The sequence below is a fragment of the Chinchilla lanigera genome, unplaced genomic scaffold, assembly GCF_000276665.1.
Source record: "Chinchilla lanigera isolate Chin_1 unplaced genomic scaffold, ChiLan1.0 scaffold00014, whole genome shotgun sequence".
NCBI lineage: Eukaryota > Metazoa > Chordata > Mammalia > Rodentia > Chinchillidae > Chinchilla > Chinchilla lanigera.
The window spans coordinates 11,826,407-11,849,093 of NW_004955415.1; the positions used below are offsets into that span (position 1 = coordinate 11,826,407).

Here is a 22,687-nt window from a genome sequence, read left to right on the forward strand (position 1 = left end):
GTGAGAGAGAGAGAGAGAGAGAGAGAGAGAGAGAGAGAGAGAGAGAGAGAGAGAGAGAGAGAGAGAGAGAGACTAGGGATTGAATCTAGGGCTTCACACATGCTAAGCAAGTGCCCTACCACTAAATTACATCCCCAGCCTTTTTTTATTTTACATTTTGTAACAGGGTCTCACACAGTTGCCCAGGCTGGGCTCAAACTTGCCATTCTCCTCTCTCGGCCTCCCAAGTCACTGGGATTTCAGACATGCACCACTGTGCCCAGCTGTATTACTATAAATCTTAATTGTCACAGAACAGAAAACTATCCCAGAATAGATCCCAAAGTCAGAAACATACCTCTTAACAATACAACAAAAGGAAGGAAGAAGGATCTGCAAAGTCATTCATCAATGTCATTATTCATGTTTAGCCAAAGGAATAAAACCAAGAGCAAAACACATGGCAGCCGTACCTTAGGGTGCTCAAGAGCTAAGACCAGATGTGTGCCAGAAATCTCTGTCTCAAAAAGTGCGGAAGCCCAGGAACCAGCTTGGGAAATTCTCATAAAGTTGGAGCAGAGGTGAATTGTGACATCGTCATGACCTCATGTCAGAGGTCACAGGATAGAGAGGAGAGAGTTTCAAAGCAGTGTTGATAATTTGGTGAATGTTAAAAGTGAGTTAGAGTTTTAGGGCCTGTTTTTGAGGAAGGGATTAGATAAAGAAGGTCTTTGAATTTTCTCTCTCCTTTTTATTTTAAATCTTTTTGAGACAAGACTTCACTATGCATTTCAGGCTGGCCTTGAACTCACTTTGTAGCCCAGGCTGGCTTTGGACTCATGGTGATCCTCCTACTTCAGCCTCCTGAGTGCTGGGATCACAGTCGTGCATCACCACGCCCAGCTTTTCTTTTTCGGGGGTGTGGGAGAGACAGGATCTTGCCATGCAGTTTGGGATAGTCTTGAACTCACTGTGTAGCCCAAGCTGGCCCCATGCAACTTCTGACTCTTCCTCAAAGTCAAAATGACCATGATAGGTAAATGTTTTGAACTGACCTAGGACATGCAGGCAGCCAGAACAGCAAGACTACAGACACTGATGAAAAGGACTTCCAGAACTGCTCCAGAAAGTGACAAGAACAATGGGATAAGTGTGTTTAAAGAGGGGGTTGGTTTGAGGGTAAATGGCAATGTGTTTTTTACTGTAATAAAATTTTTAACTCAAACACAAACCACAGTTTTCTACCATACCTTGTAAATGTGCTCATCATATCAATCTTAAAAGTCTATTATCACATGGGAATCTGAAAACTTGGATTGGCTGTTGTTGTTTTTTCAAATGGAGGCTTTGTCCTTAAAAAAAAATCTGGGAGCTGCTACACTGGAAGCACAATCTTAATAACTAACACTTAGACCGCCACCCATGCTGTAGACCGTGCTCTAAATGCTATGTACTGACTGAGCAAAACCTCACAGCGTAGCTGCTGTTGTCATCAGCCTCATCATCATCTTCTTTTTTTTTTAAATTTTTTTTTTTTTTTTGGTACCAAGAATCGATCTCAGGACCTTATAATTGCCAGACAGGCGCTTATGCCACTGAGCTCTATCCCTGGCCCTATCTTCCTTCTTATAAAGCTAACGGCACTGAAGACAGAAAGTTAATTAACTGGCTTGCCATGGTCACGCAAATGGTAAATTATACAGCCAAGCTTTAAGCCCAGGCAACTGGATTCTGAGCCCATGTCATTGACCCCAATGCCACGCTTGGGCCAAGCTGACTCTTCCTCAAGGAAAGCAGTCAGTTGTGTCTGTAAGGAGGAATAGCCAGATGACCTGCATGCTCAGTTTCCCTGGTCAGTGCAGCCCAAACAATACCGTAGGTCATCCCAGGGTTACCCAAAGACGGTCTCCTACCCAGGCTTGAGGTGCTTGACAGCATAAGATATTTTCTGTGCTTCTGATGCAAGGTAAAATTTGATTTACAATAATAGGCACAGAATGATCATGTTTATACTTGCAACCTGGCACTTTATTATTATTCCCCTGAATAACAGTGAAAAGAGTTTTGTAACCTCAAGGTAACATGGCTCTGTAAGAAGGAAAGAGAGGTGAGATTTAGCAGCTGCTGCCATCATAAATCAATGTGTGGCTGTTTCTCTCAGAGCTCCAGGCTCAACTCCTGGCTGTCATAAACTTGTAAAGGAAAGTCCCAAGAGAATTTATGTAACGATGGGAAGACTCATTCTCCTTCCTGCAGGAGCCTTTCTGAAGCAAGGAGAGAATTAGGCTGATTAGATTCTATACGAAGGAAAAAAACCCCAAACCAATGGTTTAGCGGAAGGGAAAGTGGGTCAACTTGTTACCTCCCCTTGCCAAAAAAAATTGACCTTGTATGCGGAGAAGAACATGCTGAATTCCACCAAATAAGTGAGTGACTGGATGACCGAATGATTTAATGACTGATTGTGATCCGGGCTTCCTCTAGGGTGGTTCTTTCAGTGTGAGAACAGTTCGATCCTGGAGTGACCCAGAAATGCTGAGTACATAGCAAGGCCAATCAACAGAGTCAGCTTCTGAATATTCATGCACAGATGATGCTCCTAGTCAATATGTTTGACTTTTGTGTTTACTGGTACATTTTCAAATTCACTGTGTAAACTAAACTTCTAGGGGTCGAGGGAGAAAGGAAAAGCAAAGATAATTCTGTTGAGAGCAGACATTATTGCTAGACAGAGTTGTCAGATAAAGATACTTATACCAAAAAAGGATTCATTGTTTTTCTGGAATTCAAATTTAACTGGGTACCCTGTCTTTTTATTTGCTAAATCTGGCACTTGATATCTAGGTTAATAACTCTAAGTAGAGAGCTGAAGATAGTTTGGGGCACATTCCTGAGGGTCAGAAGGTAGGAAAACCAGAGGCGAGATCTAGGATGCAGACAGAGGAGTGTGCAGAAACACAGGGAAAGCCTGTGAGGACTGAGGTCCGATGAGTAGTGCTACAGGTGACAGGGACATGTCGGGACCGGGAGGACACTGAGCGGGAAAGCACCACGGCTTCCTTAGCAAGCTAGGGAACTGGCTCTAGACTTTGACTCCGTAAGGTTCCTAGTGCTCCTGAGAAGTTTTAATCAGGGTTTGCAGTGAGGTTGGGGTAGAGATAAGGTGCATAGCAGAATTGCAATAGTATATAAAAATTTAAATCTGTGTAACAGAAATAGCAAGCTTTCCCTGTGAGGGCTGGGGGGAGAGATGTGTAGGTGACCTTTATCAACCCAGAACTCACATGGTCTAATTTTGTGGTTATCAGAGCACAAAATAAAATTGTACAAATATCAGTCTTTTCTTGTATTTTGTTGAAAATCATGAAGAATATAGTTTGCGACAACTCATCAGAAGTCCTTATCTCCAGTCAATGTCCTTCAAAGCCTCTGTTGTTTTCTTTTGTTTTTCATTTTTTTATTCTAAAGAGAATAAAAAATAAAAAAAACAATAAAAACAATACAGAATTTCAAAACAAGATGATCAGAAATTAACAATGGTTGTTATATTGCATATTGTTATTTTCAAAGTTGTTCAGATCACCAGATATAGGTGTGCAAGAGTGAGCAAACCATTAGGCATTAACTGTTCCTTTCATTTGTTTGTTTTTTTGCACTACTGGGGATCAAACTCACAACCTTGCGCTTGCCAGGCAGGCACTTATGCCACTGAGCTATATCCCCAGCTCTAACTGTTCCTTTCAATATCTGTTGTTTGCTTGTGGATCCATGTTCATAATTTTTTCAACTTTCAACATTCCCTCCTCCTGTCTAATTCTATGGTGTATATCTGCTTATCCTCTCTTTCCAACAAAAAGATCCAACTAACCTCATCAACCCTGTGCCCCAAAGATCTGAGAGGCGAAGCCTTTTAGAAGCGGGAAGGGCTTGAATTGCAAACTACAGAATGATTTTTGGCAGACAAGGAGGGGGTGAATTCTGAGTTTTCAAGCCCCTGAGCCCAGTATTTTGCAAAGCTTTCCAGGAGATTCTGACACCAGGCTCCTTTGAGAACTAGCATTCTTAGCCAAGACAGAAAGTATTTTCATGTTTTGAAAAGTTCTGTTTCATGGCATTTCTGTGTTGGGCCCAGAAAGAGATGTCATTTCATGGAAGTGGACATCTGTTCTCTGTCCCAACAAAGTCCACAAAGTGTCACACCAGGAGCAAGTAACCCAGGACATTTAGCCAGATCCCCTGGTAAAGATTCCAGGACACACTGGCTCTAACTTCAACAAGAGCTTGCTGAGAAAAATGGTTGAGCATGGATGGTCCTCCCACCTTCTGGACTGGAAATATCCTGAGGATGCGGCTTCTTGGGACTGCCTTGGTGTGGTGCTGTGGCAGCGGCTCGGCAGATTCATAGAGAGCCGGCCTTGGATCCCTGAGCCCTGAGAGTGAGCAGCCACTCCTGCAGGACGTTCATGGTGGGGGGAGTGATCCTAACCTTCATCCACTGACCTAAGAGTCCCCAGAGGACTAGAGTCACACCCTACTTATCCCCGCTGCAAGGTACCTCAAGACTACAGCATTTTCTTGTTTTTGCGTTTGTACTGCTAGGGATGGAACGCAGGGCCTCATGCGTGCTAGACAACCTCTGAGGTACATCCCCAGCCCAAGGCTGCCGGGATCATTCGAGAAGATCCTTTGCCCCTCACCCTTCCCACTTCCCCGTTCAGTCCTCCCCTATGTCTAAGGATTAGTGCCTAAGCGACCTGAAGTTTGGGCTGGGCAAGGCCTTAAAAGTATCAGTACCAAGTCTGTCTTCTTTCAAAGCTACTTAGGACTTGAGGGAGGTTCTCCTCAGTCATTTCAAACCTATTTGAGAATATTGCCTGTGCTCCTTCAAACCTGTTTTTCAAACTCAGAGAAATGAAGCCTTGCCGGACAAACTCTAGTGACAGCTCCATTTACCCCTTGACACGAGGCTGCTAAGGGTCAACCGGCCCCTGCAGCCAGAAGAGAGAGAAAATGGCTAAATGGAGACCTTGTTCCCAGAGGTGATTGCCTGCCAAAAGTCCAGCGCCTCCGTTTTCTAGCTTTGAAGTCCTAAAATTTGGTCTTCACTTCTTAGCTTAAACATGCAACAATAAAAACTACACTGCAGTTCAAATTCGCACTTTCTTCTGAACTGAGTCCATGTTTTGTATCCACGGCCCCAGTCACGATGTGACACATACGCAGGTACACAAATGTGTGTGACACGGGTGACGTATTTTGTTACACATATTATCATGTATGCGTATATCATGTGTAACATTGCCTTTTCAAGTGTAAATAACAGCTAAGATCATGCAGTCCTTTCTTTCCTTCTGGGGCACTGGTCCACAGCAGGCTTTCCGTAAGAGATACTGTTGTCTGCGTGCGTAGCTCCTCCTGTTGTGTCCTTTGCACAGCACAGGTCCTGGTTAGGTGGCTGTCCCCCAGCTGTACCTTCTGTACCTCTGTGCCCTTTTCTCTGCCTTTGGCCACCAGATGGCATTCTGAAAGCACTGCCACCACTAGAGGTTTCCAAGTCAAAGCTTCTCCGCAGAACTCAACTGGCCTCCCTCCCTCTTCTTGGCTTCCCTCCAATCCATCTTCCAGAGTGCAGCTGCACAGCTTTCCGGAGGGCAGCGCTACATGATCTTGTACAAGTTACCTATGCTCTGGGCTCAGCTTCTTCAACTTGATGGGGTGGTTCTATGAGTGGCATGAGAAGATACGGGTAAGACACTCAGGACAAAGCCCGGCAGGTTGATGGTGTTCTCCTAGCCTGCTTTGAGTCTTTCAAAAGCTCCTGCAGGGCCTTCAGGACAAGTTTTAAATCCCTAGCATGGACCCCAGGCCCTTCATCATATGATGAGTCCTGGTTTTGTTCTCAGTCTCACCTTCCTCCTCCCAAAACTACAAGGAACCAGATCCCCACCTCAGGTCTTTGCCCCTCCACCTGGTTTGCCTCTTCCCTGCCCACCCACCTTCCCCTGGCTAACTCCTCCTCTCCACCAGGACTCAGCGCGCACCTCCGGGGGGAGCCGCCCAGACCTCCAACCCTGAAGCCAGAGAAGCTACACTGGGCTTTTTTCTTTCCTTTTCTTTCCTTCATCCTCATCTAAGACCAGAAGCCCCTTGTGGGGTTGGGGCTGGGGTTAGAGTTCGGTAGAGAGCTACCTGCCTGGTACAGAGGATAAAAGAGGCTGTCACTTATGCTGTCTGTCACTAGAGGACAATGAGCTCCCACTGCGGCCCTGTGCTCCAAGGGGCCACTGGGCTCCCCTCATAGCAGAGGCAGCACCTTGTCACACTTGAGAAGAGGGAAACCTGGGAAATAGGATAGGATTCCTGGCTAAAGCAAAGAAAAAAAAAAAAAGAAAACAAGAGAGCAAATGCATGAGCATCATTGCTGTCTGCATATAGTGCATAAGCTAGAAGATGCAGAAAGGTCAAATCATAGTCCTGATATACTCTCTCTATGCCAGGACCTGCACTGGGCCCTGCACACATAAGGCTCATCCTTACCATAAACTCATAGGATGGGTGACAGCCACACTCTGGAGGAGACTGAGGCCCACGGAGGTCAAGTCATCTGTGCCGTGTCTCAAAGCTTGTGAGGGCCTGTCGGTCCCCAAAGCCACCCAAGCTTCAGACCCCTTGGATCCTATGATTTAATGGGTTTCAGTGAAATGGTTGGGAAAGCTCCTGGGGTAGAGTACAGGATAAAAGTAAACCGGAGACGGAGCTGGAGGGGAGACAGACGGCTGCTCTTCAGACACCCAAGTCCTGGTGCCCTGGGCCTCCATGCCCACAAGCCCCGGCTGATGTAGTAGATGGCCTGTAGGACCAATTCCAAACACCTGTCTGGGGAAGCTAGCCTTAATTTTCAGCCCCTCCAACACTTTACAAAACTCTAGACTCACCTCGAAGCGGTGTGTAAGGCTGGAGAAGAATGGGAGGCAACAAGGCCACCTCAAGGGCCACCTAAGCAAACTGGCTACTCACGTCTTCTCTGGACCTCACCTCTGTATGTGTGTGAGGAGGGTAATGGGAAGAACGCACACCTTAAAACATCCAGGGGCTGCACCCGGGAGCTGCGGGAGAGCTGCTTTTCATGAAAAGAAGTAGGGAGCAAAGAATTGGAGGAAGGGAGGAAGACTTAGATGAAAGGCAGAGAGGGGAAGGTGTGGGAGTAGGAACTGTGTAAAAGTCTCCAAGCCAGAGGAGCAGAAGCCGGGGCTTCCCCAGACAGGGACTCAGGCTGGACCAGATGCAGAGAACAATAGAGCTCAGGGATGGGGCCGGAAGGGAGGGGGAGGGGAGCTGTACAAGTCAGGTCAGAGAGGCCCTCACAGCTTCTGGAGCCCAGGCCATGGGCGCTCTTGTGGGTCAGTGTGGGCAAAGGGCTGCCCCAGGGTCAGAGCAAGAGCTAGCTGCGGCTGTAGGTATGCAGATTACAACACCGACCCCACAAGCAATAACGTCACTGTTTGTGATTCAGGGCCAGGCCCAGGCCAAGGCCCTTCATGCATCATTTCATTTAATCCTCACAATTTCCTGCTGAGCGCTCTGCTGTTCTTACCCTCAGGCCCACTCAGAAAATGAGATAATGGAGGCCCAGAGGTTAAGAGACTCGTCCCAGATGACCCAGTTACTAATAGGCAAAGTCAGGATTTGAACCCTGGCAGTTTAGCTCTGGTGGCTGCTCTGTTAATCACAGCTGCTTCCTACTGAGACAAACGGTATTTAGGGCAATGTCAAGACTGAGGAATAAGTAAGTGTAGGAAAAAGACCAGGGTGGGAGGAGGAATAATGGCGAAAAGACAGAAATAGAGACGAGGAGGGAAGAGAGACAGGCGGAAGCTCAAGTTCTCTGCTCGTTGGCTATGGAGAGGCTCCCTTGTCCCTCAGCAGCTGCCTTGCTCTGTGGACAGTTCCTTCCCATCCGGTCCGTCCCGGGAGCCCAGCCTCGTCCTCCCTCATCCTCCTCAGCGGTGGTGCAGGCCTCAGCTTCACAGGAAATGCTCTTTCTCTAATTGGCATTGAAATTCACAGCCCTCCCTTTTCCTGTAGGTGGGGTTTCCATAGGAAAAAGCTGCTTCTCTGTTGCCCCAGCCTAGTAACTATTTGGAAATTAGATCCCCACATCCTGTGCTTCTGGGTCAAGTTCCTCTTGGACCAGCTCTCGTCCATCATTGCTACTGTGGACTGGCGATTTTACTTTATCGGTACTTGGGCCTCTCAGATCCTTCCAATGAAGATGACCTTGCCTGGGAATCCTACTCCTACCACCATCTTCTAATTATGGGACAAGGTTGTGTCACCCGGCCTAGCGGCAGGAGAACGGGGCTAATTAAGCCATCCAGGAAACACTGGAGGACTTCCCAGACTTTGAAGAGCTCTAGCGGTTTCTGAATCCGGCGGTAAGCATGATGCCACTTCTGCAATTTCTGCTGGGGTTTCTGGGGCCAGGTGGCTACTTGTTCCTTTCAGGGGACTGTCAGGAGGTGGCCACTCTCATGGTGAAATACCAAGTGAGAGAGGAAGTGCCATCTGGCACAGTGGTAGGGAAGCTGTCCCGGGAACTGGCCTGGGACGAGAGGCCCGGACCCGTGAGAGCTGTCTTCCAGGTCCTGCAGCTGCCTCAGGCACTCCCCATTCAGGTGGGCGCTGAGGATGGCTTGATCAGCACTGCGAGGCGGCTGGATAGAGAGCGCCTATGCCGGCAGCAGGATCCCTGCCTGGTTTCCTTTGATGTACTTGTGAAAGAGGAGCTGGCTCTGATCCACGTTGAGCTCCAAGTTCTGGACATCAACGACCACCAGCCACAGTTTCCCAAAGGTGAGCAGGAGCTGGAAATCTCTGAGAGCGCCTCTCTACACACGCGGATCCCCCTGGACAGAGCTTTTGATCCAGACACTGGCTCCAACACCGTGTACTCCTACAGCCTGTCCCCCAGCGAGCACTTTGCCCTGGATGTCTTTGTGGGGCCTAATGAGACGAAACATGCGGAACTTATGGTGGTGAAGGAGCTGGACAGGGAAGTCCGCTCATTTTTTGATCTGGTGTTGACTGCCTATGACAGTGGGAACCCCCCCAGGTCAGGCACCAGCTTGATCAAGGTCAATGTCCTGGATTCCAATGACAATAGCCCTGTGTTTTCTGAGAGTTCACTGGAACTACAGATCCCAGAAGATGTTGCCCCCGGCACACTCCTCATAAACCTGACTGCCACAGACCTGGACCAAGGTCCCAACGGGGAGGTAGAGTTCTTCCTTGGCAAGCACATGCCTCCAGAGGTGTTGCACACCTTCAGTGTCGATGCTAAGACAGGCCAGGTCACTCTGTGCCAACCCCTAGACTATGAGAAGAATCCTGCCTATGAGGTGGATGTCCAGGCACGGGACCTGGGTCCCAATTCCATCCCAGCCTATTGCAAAGTGTTTGTCAAGGTTCTGGATGTCAATGACAATGCCCCAAGCATCCACATCACATGGGCCTCCCAGTCATCACTGGTGTCTGAAGCTCTTCCCAAGGACAGTTTCGTTGCTCTTGTCATAGCAGATGACTTGGACTCAGGAAAGAATGGTCTGGTTCACTGCTGGCTGAATCAAGATTTGGACCACTTCAGGCTGAAAAGGACTAACGGCAACACCTACATGCTACTAACCAACGCCACGCTGGACAGAGAACAATGGCCCAAGTACACCCTCACTCTGTTCGCCCAGGATCAAGGAGCCCTCCCCTTATCAGCCAAGAAACAGCTCCACATTCAGGTCACTGATGCCAATGATAATGCACCCGTGTTTGAGAAGAGCTGGTATGAGGTCTCCACTCGGGAAAACAACCCACCCTCTCTTCACCTCATCACCATCAAGGCCCACGATGCAGACTTGGGCGTCAATGGGGAAATCTCCTACCGCATCCAGGACTCCCCAATTTCTCACTTAGTAGCTATTGACACAAACACAGGTGTGGTCACTGCCCAGAGGTCACTGGATTATGAAGAGATGGCCAGCTTTGAGTTCCGGGTGATAGCAGAGGACAGGGGTCAACCCCAGCTAGCATCCAGCATCTCTGTGTGGATCAGCCTCTTAGATGCCAATGATAATGCCCCAGAGGTGATTCAACCTGTGCTCAGCAATGGAAGAGCCAGCCTCTTGGTGCTTGTAAATGCCTCCACTGGCCACCTTCTTGTGCCCATCGAGACTCCCAATGGCTTGGACGCAGCAGATGCTGATACACTACCACTGGCCACTCACAGCCCCCAGCCATTTCTGTTGGCGACCATTGTGGCAAAAGATGCAGACTCGGGGGCAAATGGAGAGCTCCTGTACAGCATTCGAAGTGGCAATGAGGCCCGTCTCTTTGGCCTTAGCCCCGACCTGGGACAGCTATTCATCAATATCACCAACGGCAGCAGCCTCATTGGCAGTGAGTGGGAGCTGGAGATCGTGGTAGAGGACCGGGGCAGCCCCTCCTTGCAGACCCAAGCCCTTTTGAAGGTCATGTTTGTCACCAGTATTGACCATCTGAGGGACGCTATTCATGACCCCAGGGTCCTGAGCACGTCAGTGCTGATGGTGATTTGCCTGGCTGTACTGCTGGCCATCTTTGGGTCGATCCTGGTCCTGTTCATGTCCATCTGCCGGACAGAGAAGAAAGACAACAGGGCCTACAACTGTCAGGAAGCTGAGTCCACCTACCGCCACCAACCCAGGAGGCCCCAGAAACACATTCAGAAGGCAGACATCCATTTGGTGCCTGTGATCAGGGGCCAGGCAGATGAACCTGGCCAGGTCGGGCAGTCCCACAAGGATATAGGCAAGGAAACAATGATGGAAGCAGGCTGGGATCCCTGCCTGCAAGCTCCTTTTCACCTCACACCAACTCTGTATAGGACCTTGCGTAACCAAGGCAACCAGGGAGCACTGGCAGAGAGCCGAGAGCTGCAGGACACCGTCAACCTCCTTTTCAACCACCCCAGGCAGAGGAATGCCTCCCGGGAGAACCTGAATCTTCTGGAGTCCCCACCCACCCCAGGCCAGGCACGAGCAAGGGCCCTGAAGGGCAGCCCCACAGGAAGGCCGGCTGAAGAGCAGAGCAGCGAGACGGCCCCCCTGAGCCCACCAGCCTCCTCTGCAACCCTGAGGCGGCAGCGGAATCTCAATGGCAAAGTGTCCCCTGAGAAAGAGTCAGGCCCCCATCAGATTCTGCGAAGCCTGGTCCGTCTGTCTGTGGCTGCCTTTGCAGAGCGGAACCCTGTGGAGGAGATCACTGTGGATTCTCCCCCTGTTCAGGTACCTTGGGTATGGGTAGCTCTCTCTCGGGTCGCCCCTGGGTTCTTGCCAACAGCCTCAGACATCCCTATTTCCCTCACCTTCCTTACATTCATTCCTTAGGCTCACCTAGCACTTTACAATGAATGCTTTCTTTGAGTAGCAATGACTCCAGGATCAACAGATCTCTACTGTGTGATCCTGAGCAAATTACTCAGAGTCTCTGACACTGCTTCCTTAATGTTAAGTGAGGAGTAATTAGGAATGATAGTAAGTTTCTGCCTCACAGAGTTGTCCTGAGGATTCGATCAGTTAATTTCTAGTAAGCACTTGTCCATGGTACCTGGAACAATGTAGTTATGAGAAATGCAAAATTAGGAGCAGATTGCCTGGGTCTCAATCCTGGCTGTACCTCTACCTAGCCATTACCCACCGCTGTTACTTGGCCCCTTCGCTGAAGATGTCCCTGTTCACAGCACCCACCTCCCAAGTTTGCTTACAGATAAAATGAGTCAGCGCCCTTACTGCCCGTAGAACAGTGTGTCTGGATGTGGCCAGTGTGCAGCAGAAGGCTGCTGTTGCTCCTGCATCCTGCCCTCTGCGTGCCCTCACTGCCTCTGTGCGCCCTCACTGCCTCTGCGCCAACTCCTTATGGAACAGGCGAGCCTGGGGACCACTGCCTCCGGCTCCAGGATTGCATTTGACCCCAAATGCTTACTAGCTGGTCCTGCAGGATCAGCAACAGAAGAACCTTATAACTTTGGAATCGGGCAGGTCTGAGTCTTTCAACAGAGCCACTTAGGAGCCAGGCACCCCGCGGCAAGTGCTTTAACAGTGCAGCTTCATTTTCCTCATCTATAAAACAGAGGTTACAGTGTCAAACTTACCCTGGGTCTACCTCCTTGCCACTGAGGATTAAATAGGATGATGAATGACAAGCTGTCCAGTGACTCTAGGTTTACTAGACATGAATGAGGAATCCTTTCCAGGATAGTGCCTGAGTGCAGACCCTTGTCTGCTCCCCTGAACTCAGGAGTGTTTTCACCGTGCAGGGCTCCCCGCTCAAGGCATTCTTCTGTTTGGCCAGGCCATCAGCTCAGGCTTCCTGTGGAGCAAGGACACAGTTTCCTTCCCATGCCCCCTTCCCGGGAAGCCACCTGGAGAGCGCCTAACTGTTCTCTTAGGCATCATGCCCAGCGGTCCCTGAGGCCTGGAGATTGCCCAGAGCCCTCTTTCTCCTCACTGATCCTCCCTTCCCTTATTTCAACAAATGCTTTGCCAAACATGGTGCTGGGTGCTGGCGGACAGGACAGCAGAGACAGGCAGTGGGTGATGGAAGCAAAGTGCCCAGGTGGAGTCAGCTTGAAGGGAGGAGACCAAGGTGCCCAGTGCTCATGTCTTGGCAGCGGCACAGTACCCAGCAGAATCACCTCTGAGTTCAAGTTCCAGCTCTAATTGCTTGCAGCCTGTGGGCCTGAGGTTCTATCCCCCAAAAATGAGTGTCACCGTGTCTTCTCCCTTGGGCTGCTGCAAAGATTTTGTACTCCAGTTACCAAGAGTCTGTCATGGGATGTGTTAACAAATGATTTATATACCTGGGCTCATGTAAACCTCACAGCCACTGCATGACCTGGGGCTCACTGTTGTTTACTTTTTTTTAACCCTTACGGTAACTGAGGCTCAGAATGTGTAAGTAATTCCCCAAGGCCACATAGATGGGAACTAGGACAGGGACCCATTTAGAACGTGAACCCGAATCTGGCTGATTCCAGAGTCTGGGCTCTTCCTATGAAGTGACCCTCCCTGAATGGTGCTTTCAGCACAGAGCTTGGTGTGCGGGGACTTTGCTCAGTGTCTCCTGGGAGCCTGGCGTGGCCAGTGGGATCTGCCCTGAGGCAGGCAAGGGGGCTCTGACCCTCCTAAGTCACAACACAGCTCCAGTCCCAGCACCTTCCTCCTCCCACTCTCCTCTGACGTAGGCACTCCTGGGTCTCCCCAGAGAGGAGCGAGGTCGGGCCCAGGGGCTGAAAGAAGCGTTTCTGAGACTAACAATCCCAACCCTGCCTTCCCAAAGGTTTACCTATTTTAAATCATCTAATGAATGCTGACAATGCTGTGGAGAAGGCTAGCCTCGCTTTAGAGATACGACATGAGGAAACTGAGGTCTGAGTAGGTCTAAAACCCTGCCTGGTGTTTTACAACAGGCCAGAAACGACCTGGAACTAGAACTCAGTCTCCCAGGACTTGGTCTGTTGCCTCGTTTTCACGAGGTCCTGAAGGTCTGGCACTGACACCTCACCTGCTCTGTCCTCTGCTCCAACCTTTCGGCTTGAGGGCTCCTGCCCAAGCCCTTCAGCCTCACCCAGACCTCACTTTCCTTCCATACCGACCTCCTGAGGGGCCTTGAGTCTGAGCAGAGATCCTGGGCATGTGATAGAACACAAGAAACATGCGGTGAGATAAACGAAAGCAGGTCACAGTGGTGTGGCTGTAGTCCCAGCTACTTGGGAGGCTGAAGCAGAAAGACGCTTGAGCCAAGGAATTCAAGGCCAAGCCAAGGAGTAAGATCTCTGTCTCAAAAGAAAATAAATAAAATAAATGAATAAACTTCCCCCCGTACCACTCACCCACACACACTTCCTCCCTGTTTTAAATTGCATTTGCTGCCCCCTCTCCTAAGCACCCCATGCTTTTCCAACATTCAGATGCAGCTCCCTGTTGTAACCACCCCTCCCTGCCTTCCTGGTGGACCATGAGCTCCCAGAGGACAGCAACAGAATCTCCTTCTCATTCTTATTCCTGCAGCAAGCACGGTGCCTGGCCCAAACAAGCACTTATTAAATGCTTGTTCCATAGATGAAAGGGTGAACAAGTGAATGATTAAATGGCACCGTTTGTCTTCTCTGTGAAGTCTTACATCTGCTCCACATAAATTGGTCAGTGTTCAAATACTGCTAAGAGGGGAAAATAACTCTTAAGGACAACCCTTATCTAAGTAATAATGCCTTTATGATCAGGAAATGCCTTTTTTGCCCCATACACAGAGTCAACTGGAAGCAAGTCACTGGGAGTGGGGGATAAGCATGAGGAGATGGGCTCAGAGGGCCCCCACGCTGTCCCCCACAACCAGGTCTTGGGTGACATGGCAAGGCAGGGGCGCTGCACCCCAGGTCCTGGTCTCCGTTACAAGGACCCATCCCCCATCTGATCATACAAACATCTGAAGCCAGAGGAAAGACTATAAAAAGAAAGCACCAGTGTTGAGGGAAACATCCGGCGAGGAAGTGTGCTGGGTCGGAATTGTGTGGAGTCAACAGATTTTTCCTGTCTTGTAGCAAATCTCCCAGCTGCTGTCCTTGCTGCATCGGGGCCAATTCCAGCCCAAACCGAACCACCGGGGAAATAAGTACTTGGCCAAGTCTGGCGCTGGCAGGTAAGCAGCACGTACCCCCACACGTCTTGGGGCCCCACTGGCCGCCCTGCACCCCTGCAGCCTCCGTGAGGGGAGGAAGGATGCACATATCCTACATGCAGGTCCCTGGGTGAGCACAGCAGGAAGCATCCCTCCCCCATGGGGAGGTCAAGTCCTGGGGCTGCTGTATTTATAGTATTTACAGGACCCAGAGCTACTAAGGAAATTATTTCATCCTGAGCTCTGATTAGCTGTCCCCTGATTACAGGGGTGCTATAAATTGGCTTAAAATCTGTAACTTTCACCTTTCTTTCTCTTGACCCATACACATAATATATATGGATGTGGACCTGTGGGTGTGCCCGTTTGAGCAGGAAGAGAGTACAGAAGACACCTAATCCAATCTCCTGATAGAGCTGGATAAATGGAGGCTCCAAGCAGCTTGATCCAACCAAACTATGTAAATTTGACCCACCCAGATAATCTCTTAGGACTTAGTTTCTCCATCTATAAAATGGAAGCTGTGCCACCTCTCTTGTAGTGATGCGGTAATCATTTAAGGATCGAATGTATTCTGAATATCCCAGTTTCTGACACCTAGCACACACGAACAATTGTAAGTTCTTTCCCCTCCAAGTGACTTTGCTCAAGGTCACATAGCCAGTGAATGGCAAAGCTGGGACCAGCTCTTCAGGGCTCCTGACTCCTCGTTCAGTGCTTTTGTTCCGATAATTTGTAGCTTCTTTTTTGCAAGGATGGTGAGAGGTAGTGTACAGCAGGGGTGACTGCTCTAGGGAACTCCAGATTTTCTCTCTGAAGTTTCAATATTTGAGTTTGCTGAAATAAACTGGCCAAAGATTAACAGAAGCAAAAAACCATAAAACAATTTTTTGATCATAGTTTTATGTGACATAGGAGCCTTTGGATTGAAGACCCAAAGGTGCAGGGTGAATGATTTTTACACTTACGTTCAGTGAAGCAGGGGCAGCTGTGTGAAATATGATTGGATGGAGAGGGTATGAGTAATGGAAACAGACTAAGGGGGAAACCCACAAAGGTCTGTCGGTTTGAATTTTTCTTGGCCTTTCTGTGCAGCATTCCTTCCTTCCTTTCTGGAAGGGGATTCTTATGACCTAAAACCAAAGAAGGTAGGTCAGAGAACTTCTTTTTGGCTAACTCTTACACTGAAAGGTGGGGGAAATTAAGGCTAGTGCTTTTGGCTTTTATGGCTACCTTTCAGGAGAGTGGATCTGGTTACTATGACACACCTTGGGAAAGAGGAACTCTAGTTTCTGTGGCTTGCCCCACAGGAAATGAGCAAGATGAGGGCAGAGAAAGTCAGAGAGACACTTTGCTTCTGAGGCCTTCAATTTGGGGTATCCTTTTTCGAGCCCTAACAGTACACACATTCTAGAGTCATGTCGGCTTGGATTTGAAATCTTGCTTTTCGCTTAATCCATGGGGACCTTGGGCAAGCTGTAAAATCTCCCCAAGTCTTAGTTTTCTTATTTGTAAAATGGGGATGGTGACAAGTGAATTCCTCACACATGTGAAGGGTTAAGGTGAGACAGCACATGTACCCTGCATGGCATGAAGCCTAAGAATCATGGCCCATGGGCGTGATGGCGCACGCCTGTGATCTCAGCACTCGGGAGGCTGAGGCAGGGAACAGTGCCGTGAGTTCAAGGTCATCCTGGGCTACACAGTCAGTTCAAGGCCAGTCTGAACTACATAGTGAGACCCTGTCTCAAAAAGCAAAGCAAAAACTAAAACAAAACAAAACAAAAAGAATCATGGCTCAATAAATCCTAGTCATCACCTCCCCACCAATCTCTTCCTAGCAGCAGAAATGGCCATGTGGCGGTGGTAGTGGTGGGGGCTACAACCAGGAAGGACTCCTAAGCCTCAAAGCTCTTCAGCGAGCCTTTGCATCTGCTTTGATGAGGATCCACGAGGTAGAGGGGCCGGGGTGGAGCCAGCGTAGGTGGTACAGATGCGCATCTTCAGGATGCCCCACCCAGCAGAATCCCCCATAGGCCCGCTCTTCTGGTGTGAGATGTGGCTTAAATACGGAGGAAGACGTGTTCAGTTACTTGTTCCATGGTGTTTACTAAACACCAACTATGTGTGCCGCACTGGTGAGAGAGAAGGAAATGGGACAGACAAAATCCCTGCCTGGCTGAGGATGGCTGGACGGCTTGCACTGGCTCAAGAAGTTTACGGACTCTTGCTCAGTGCCATGCAGAGGCACAGGAGGGACAGGGGTGAGTGACGGTGCCTGTGAATTCACACTCACTTCTGCTTACTGGGTCCTCACATCGTGCCAGCCACTACGCTAAACCCTTGCCTACACAGTCTCATTTCATGATACCAAGCGAGTGGATGTTACTTATTATTCCCACCTGACAGACGAGGAAAGAGTATTCAGGAAGGCCAGGATCATAATCCAGGCTGGTCTGACTCGAAAGGCCAGGTGGTGTATTCAGTTCCCTGTATGGACAAATGAATGCTGGCATGAAAGAACAAACCCGTATGGGAATTCCCCACTTGTGACTGGTCGGTTTCCTTCACAGGAGTGCAGTCCCGGACACAGATGGCCCAGGGGTCAGTGCTGGTGGGCAGGGAGAACCAGACCTGGAGGACGGACCCTTAGACCCCGAGGAGGACCTCTCCGTGAAGCGGCTGCTAGAAGAAGAGCTGTCGAGCCTGCTGGACCCCCAGACAGGTAGGGACTCACCAGCTCGACCCAGTGCTACCTCTGTCCTCAAAGTTCCCTCCAGTGCTGAGGCTTCAGAGTTCTGCTTCAATCCACTGCAGGGAAACAGCTATTCTATTCCTGGGGAGGAACGTCAGCAACATTTTACTTCCCCTGGTGCCTCAGAAAAAATTCCTTTGTCTAAAGACCAAGTTCTACTTTGGTGATTAATTTTAAAAAGCATGGTAAGAACTGTGAATGATTACTGAGCTCTTCGTGTGTACCATGCACTAGGAAGCACCCTATATACACTTACCTCCCTTAAACCTCCCAGCAGTCCTCAGAGGTAGATATTATTAGCTCCCAAGTATAGAGGAACAAACTGAAGCTCTCAGTGGTAAAACCGACCTTGAGCCTGTCTAAAGTCACCTAGCTCCTCAGTGACTGAAGGGAAGTCAAAGCCGGGCCAGTCTGAATTCCTAAACTACACATTTGCTTTGCTGTGATGTGTTTAAATGACCTTTCACCCTGGCAACTGAGTCAACTCTTTACTATGCTAACACTTCTAATTGAAACAAAAAGAATTCTTCGTTTTGGTAGAGAAACAATCGTGACAATTAGGACATAATGTAAACTTTAATTTACGACTCCGTCAGCCACCCCGCCCGCTGTGGTAGACACTGACCCACGTGGTAGGCAGCCCGCCCTGCGCCCAACTGCCCTACGCTGTGCTTTGCTGTTTTTGTCGTGAACAAGCTATTTCTCCTGGGCTCCGTCTGGCCGCAAGTGTGCTGAAGGCATGGCGGGACAGCCCTTTTTTGGTTAAAAAATGTAGCTAACGGTCACGGCATGCTTTTTATGCACTAGTCCCCTTTTTAAGTTTCTCCTGAGAAAATCTTGTGAGAGGGGCTATTCATTATCCCCATTTCATAAGGAAAAGAACCGAAGGTTAAGGGTGCTTAATAATTTGCCTATGGCTGTGCAGTGAGTGGTTATTAGCACAGGGAGTGTGACTAAATTTTACAGTGCTGCCCATGTGATCTAGTAGCCACTGGCCACATGTGGCTATTTAAATTTAAATGAATTAAAATGAAATAAAATGAAATAATTCAGTTCCTCAGTGACACCAGCCACTTTTCAGGAGGTTAGCACCCTCACAAGGTTAGCAAATAGAGCTTTGGCTTCTATCTATATGTCTATCTCTGTTCTGGACTGAAACCAGAGGGCATGGTCCCCAAGCTGACCTGCCTTCCACAGCCCAGGGGCACTGAGCAGTGAGAGGTAGGAGAGAAGCAGGGATAGCAAAGCCTTTTTGCTGCTCATTGGGGCCTGGGGTGGAGGCTGAGTGTTGGTGATCAGATACAAGCCCCACCTGAGGGTGTGATGACGACAGTATTTTATGGTTGGATGAGCTCATTGAATTCTCACAATGATGAGTGTTACTTTCTCACCACTTGTGAGGGGAAAAGGCGGCTCAGAGAGTTTAAGCCCTTTTCCCAAGGTCACAGTACTACTAGTCGCAAAGCTGAGAAGTTAAATCCAGGGGAACCCAAAGCTGGCCTGGGAGGGTGATGCCCCATGAATTCCCAGTCTAAGCTGCGCTCCTGCAGCTGACCCTTGTACTGTATAAGGAAAGGTCTGATTCTTATCTCCCAGAGCTCCTTCTAACCTTATCGCCTCACAGTCTCAGGGAACTAAGGTTTACAGTTCCCAAATACCGAGGATCAATATTTATGTTCATTAATCATTCAACAGACATTCGCTAAGTCCCAGGCATGAGGCCAGACCCCAAGATCCAGTAGGGCAAGGACCCAAGCCTGCCTCCCAGCCTGCACAATCCAGAACCAAGTGAGAGACACAGAATCATTTATCAATATTAAAACAAGATTAGGTGTACTTTAGAATAATTTTTTTCAAATTACAGAAGCAGTATTCAGTTAATGTAAAAAATATAGATAAACAAAAAGGAGGAAAAAAAGTCACTTCTGTGCAGGGATAATTTACCCTATCTCCTCTGACCATTTTTTTTTTTTTCTTCTGGTACTGGGGACTGAACTTGAGGCCTCTGCACTGAGCTACAGCCCCAGCCCTTTTTTGAGGCAGGGGTCTTACTAAGTTGCCGAGGCTGGGCTTGAACTTTCTATCCTCCTGCTTCAGCCTCCCAGAGTACAGGGATTATAGATGTGTGCCACCATGCCTGGCCTCCTTTCAGTCTTTTAATCCTGTATGGATCTTAAAGTTGCTCACCTGAAGCAAACACTGAATACATGTTAAATTAGATGTGTGGCCTCTTTTTCCCGAAAGATACTGTTTTTTAACCATAAAACTTATACATTCCTTTCTTTCTTCCATCTCTACCTCTGACATCAGGTCTGGAATTAGTTTTCCAAGACAGGATTTCCTATGGAAGAAATAGGAAAAGAAGTATGAAGGTGGCATTGGAAATCCAGGGGACAATTTTTTAAATTCCTAAGCACCAAACTACTTTGCCACTGCCACTGCCAGGGTCCTTTTCCAGGGACAGGCTCCCGGCAGGCAGCTCCCTTCCAGTCTGACTCTAGGCCAGGGTTTCCTGCTGCTTGAGAGGTGAAAGGTGAGGAGGAGTTGAGGGTATGGGGAGGTGGTAACAGCGCAGCCCCTAGCAGGCCTGGGAATCCCCCAGGGAAAGAGCAAGCTCTTTAGAGAGTGAGCAGAAAGTGCAGTCCCCTGGGCTTCAGAGTTACCCTGTTAGGAGTCCAATCTCACAGTTAGTACACCTCAGGGGCAAATCCGGGTTGCTTGCCTAGCAGATGTGTGACTTAAACACTTTGACATTCAGTTTCCTCATCTGCAAAATGGAGATAACGCTCTTGACCTCAAAGCCCGGTGCAGACCTTAAATGAGATAATGATGTAAGAGGTTTGACACACAAAGTGCCTAGTGAGTGGTCAGTGTAATGATGCATATGAACAGAAGGTGGTGCCAAGCCAGGAAATCCAGCTCGGCCTAAGAAGGGGGATCCATACCCCAGCCTCCAGCAGGTACTACAAAGGCAGAAGTTTCTCCAAGGCGTGAGCCTCCTCGAGCGAAGGGAAGACGCCTAGGCCTGAACACTCTGTGAGCAGGGAAGCTCTCCAGACACACTGAAGAATTCCTTCATTCAGTGTCCTCCTGCTAGTCTCCCGTGTGGCCCTGCTAGGCACTTTGGTGCTTTGTCGCTTTGTCGAGAGCCTTCCTGCCAGCAAGCTTCCCTGTCAGGGCCTCTTCCTTCCTGTCCCTGCCTCGCCACCCTCTCTGTCCTCTGCCATTTCCCTTCCCTCCTTTGTCCCCTTCCCTTGCCCTGCCCACAGCCCCACCACCCACCGGGCCCTTCCCTGCTGCCGGGCCCTCACTGTGTCCCTCTGTCCCCTGCAGGCCTGGCCCTGGACCGGCTCAGCGCCCCAGACCCGGCCTGGATGGCAAGGCTTTCTTTGCCACTCACCACCAATTACCGAGATAATGTGATGTCCCCAGATGCTGCAGTCTCAGAGGAGCCGAGGACCTTCCAGACTTTCGGCAAGGTGGCAGCAGCACCTGAGCTAAGCCCAGCGGGCACACGGCTGGCCAGCACCTTCCTCTCGGAGATGAGCTCGCTGCTGGAGATGCTGCTGGAGCAGCGCTCCGAGGTGCCGGTGGAGGCTGCCTCCGAGGCCCTGCGGCGGCTGTCCGTCTGCGGTAGGACCCTCAGTCTGGACCTGGCCACCAGTGTGGCCTCCAACACGGAGGTGCTGGAGGGCCCAGGTGGAAAGAAGGGGGCTGAGGACAGGAGTGGAAGTGGCAGCAGCAGGTTCCTGTGAGCACAGCCGGAGGCCTCTGGATGCCAGGAGGAGGTTCCTGGGACATGCTAGAGAGCCCAGGCCCTGAGGAGCAGGGGGACATGAGCTGTTTTCTAAAACCTTGAAACTCACTGGCCAGAGCTGGCCGCAGAACTTCAGGGTGACTACTGCTGGCCAACAGAGGAAGCAGGACCATAGGACTAACAGCTGACTGACTGAGAAGAGCAGCCTCTTGAAAGGCGCCCTGGGAATGTTTTGGAGACCAGGGACAGTGTGGCAGAAGTGTTTGCTGGCAAAACACATAGCGCAAAGGGCCGGTCCTCAGTGGAGACAGATGCCTCAGAGGATCACACGCAGGGAAGGTGGCTTTGTTGGCTACCGGAGGCAGAGGACTAGATTCTGGGGACATAAGGCAATGCTGCCTGTCCTACAAATAAAGGAAAAACAGCCACTCATTCTCCTGTTTGCACCTGTTCAGAGGGAGGAAGGCATGGTAACAGAGTAAGAGTAGTTACTCCATCCCTGGCAGGAAAGTCATGCTGGGCCGGACAGTTGTGGGGCATGCCGGTGCAGCGACAGGCATGCAGATGATGGACGTGTGTGTTCTTGACCCCACGCCCCTGTTATCCAGTAATCTGCTTCTCAGCTGGAAAACCAGGACTAAAAAAAGCTCATATAAATGCTCTACATTTATACAAGCCAAGCACCAGGCTTTATAATAGGATTTAATATGATTTTCCAATAGTCCTAGGAGGGAGGTATTCTTATCCCCCCTTCACGCTTATGAAGCCTGGAAAAGTTGAGTGTCACTCCCAAGATTGAACAGGGAACAGACGCAGAGCTAGGATTTGGACGCAGGCTGGCCCGACACCAAAACCCATGCCCTGAACCTTGGCATTAGACTGCCAGCCAAGTAATGGAAAAAGAAAAGATCCATGCTTGAGTTTTTGCCAGTGAAACAGCAGTGGACTTGCTGAGCTCCTTTTAGGAACTCTGTTGAATGTTCCCAAAGCCATTCAGGGTCACACAGCTCTGCACTTGTAAAGCACAGGGTGGGAAACCTGGATCTGACCTGCTGCAATGCCCTGCACTTTCCCAGAGAGTAGGCCTTGCAATGCAGAAGTCATCATTCCCAAACATTGTTTACGAGTAACTCTTCCGCTGTCGTAGCAGGTTGGGCGCTATGAATCCAGACCCCAGAGGGCAGTACCTGAACTGGGCCTATGAAATCAACACTGACAGCAGCAAACCTTCCAGGGAAGGGGCAGTGAAAAAACAAATGTTTTCCCAAGGCTCAGCCTTGTAATTTTCCTGGAAATTACCAAGCAGTTATAGCTCTGAGTAGTGTGGCGCTCTCTGGAGACCGAAAATGGAAGTTCCTCTTCCTGCTCCCCCAGCGGTCAGCACACATGAGCAGCCGTGGTCCCAGTGTCCTCTACCCCTGTTTGTTCTCCCCACCCTCCCCACCAGGAATCATGAAAGCCACATATTTGGGATGCAGTGTGACATCACCGTT

General features: G+C 49.6%; 2 protein-coding genes across 2 annotated transcripts in view; one reads left to right on the plus strand and one right to left on the minus strand.

Moving 5' to 3' along the window:
• Rnf14 (ring finger protein 14) overlaps window positions 1-530 on the minus strand; it is a gene marked incomplete in the record, with an annotated part of 29,650 nt that extends 29,120 nt beyond the window's left edge. Inside the window, 1 exon segment of the mRNA XM_013512340.1 lies at window positions 453-530.
• A 7,070-nt stretch (window positions 531-7,600) lies between these two features.
• Pcdh12 (protocadherin 12) lies at window positions 7,601-21,626 on the plus strand. Its single transcript, XM_005380715.2, has 4 exons — window positions 7,601-11,291; window positions 14,606-14,703; window positions 17,256-17,407; window positions 20,771-21,626. The coding sequence occupies exons 1-4, from the start codon at window positions 8,421-8,423 to the stop codon at window positions 21,190-21,192; spliced, it is 3,543 nt and encodes a 1,180-aa protein (XP_005380772.1). The 5' UTR covers window positions 7,601-8,420; the 3' UTR covers window positions 21,193-21,626.
• Window positions 21,627-22,687: the final 1,061 nt, after the last annotated feature.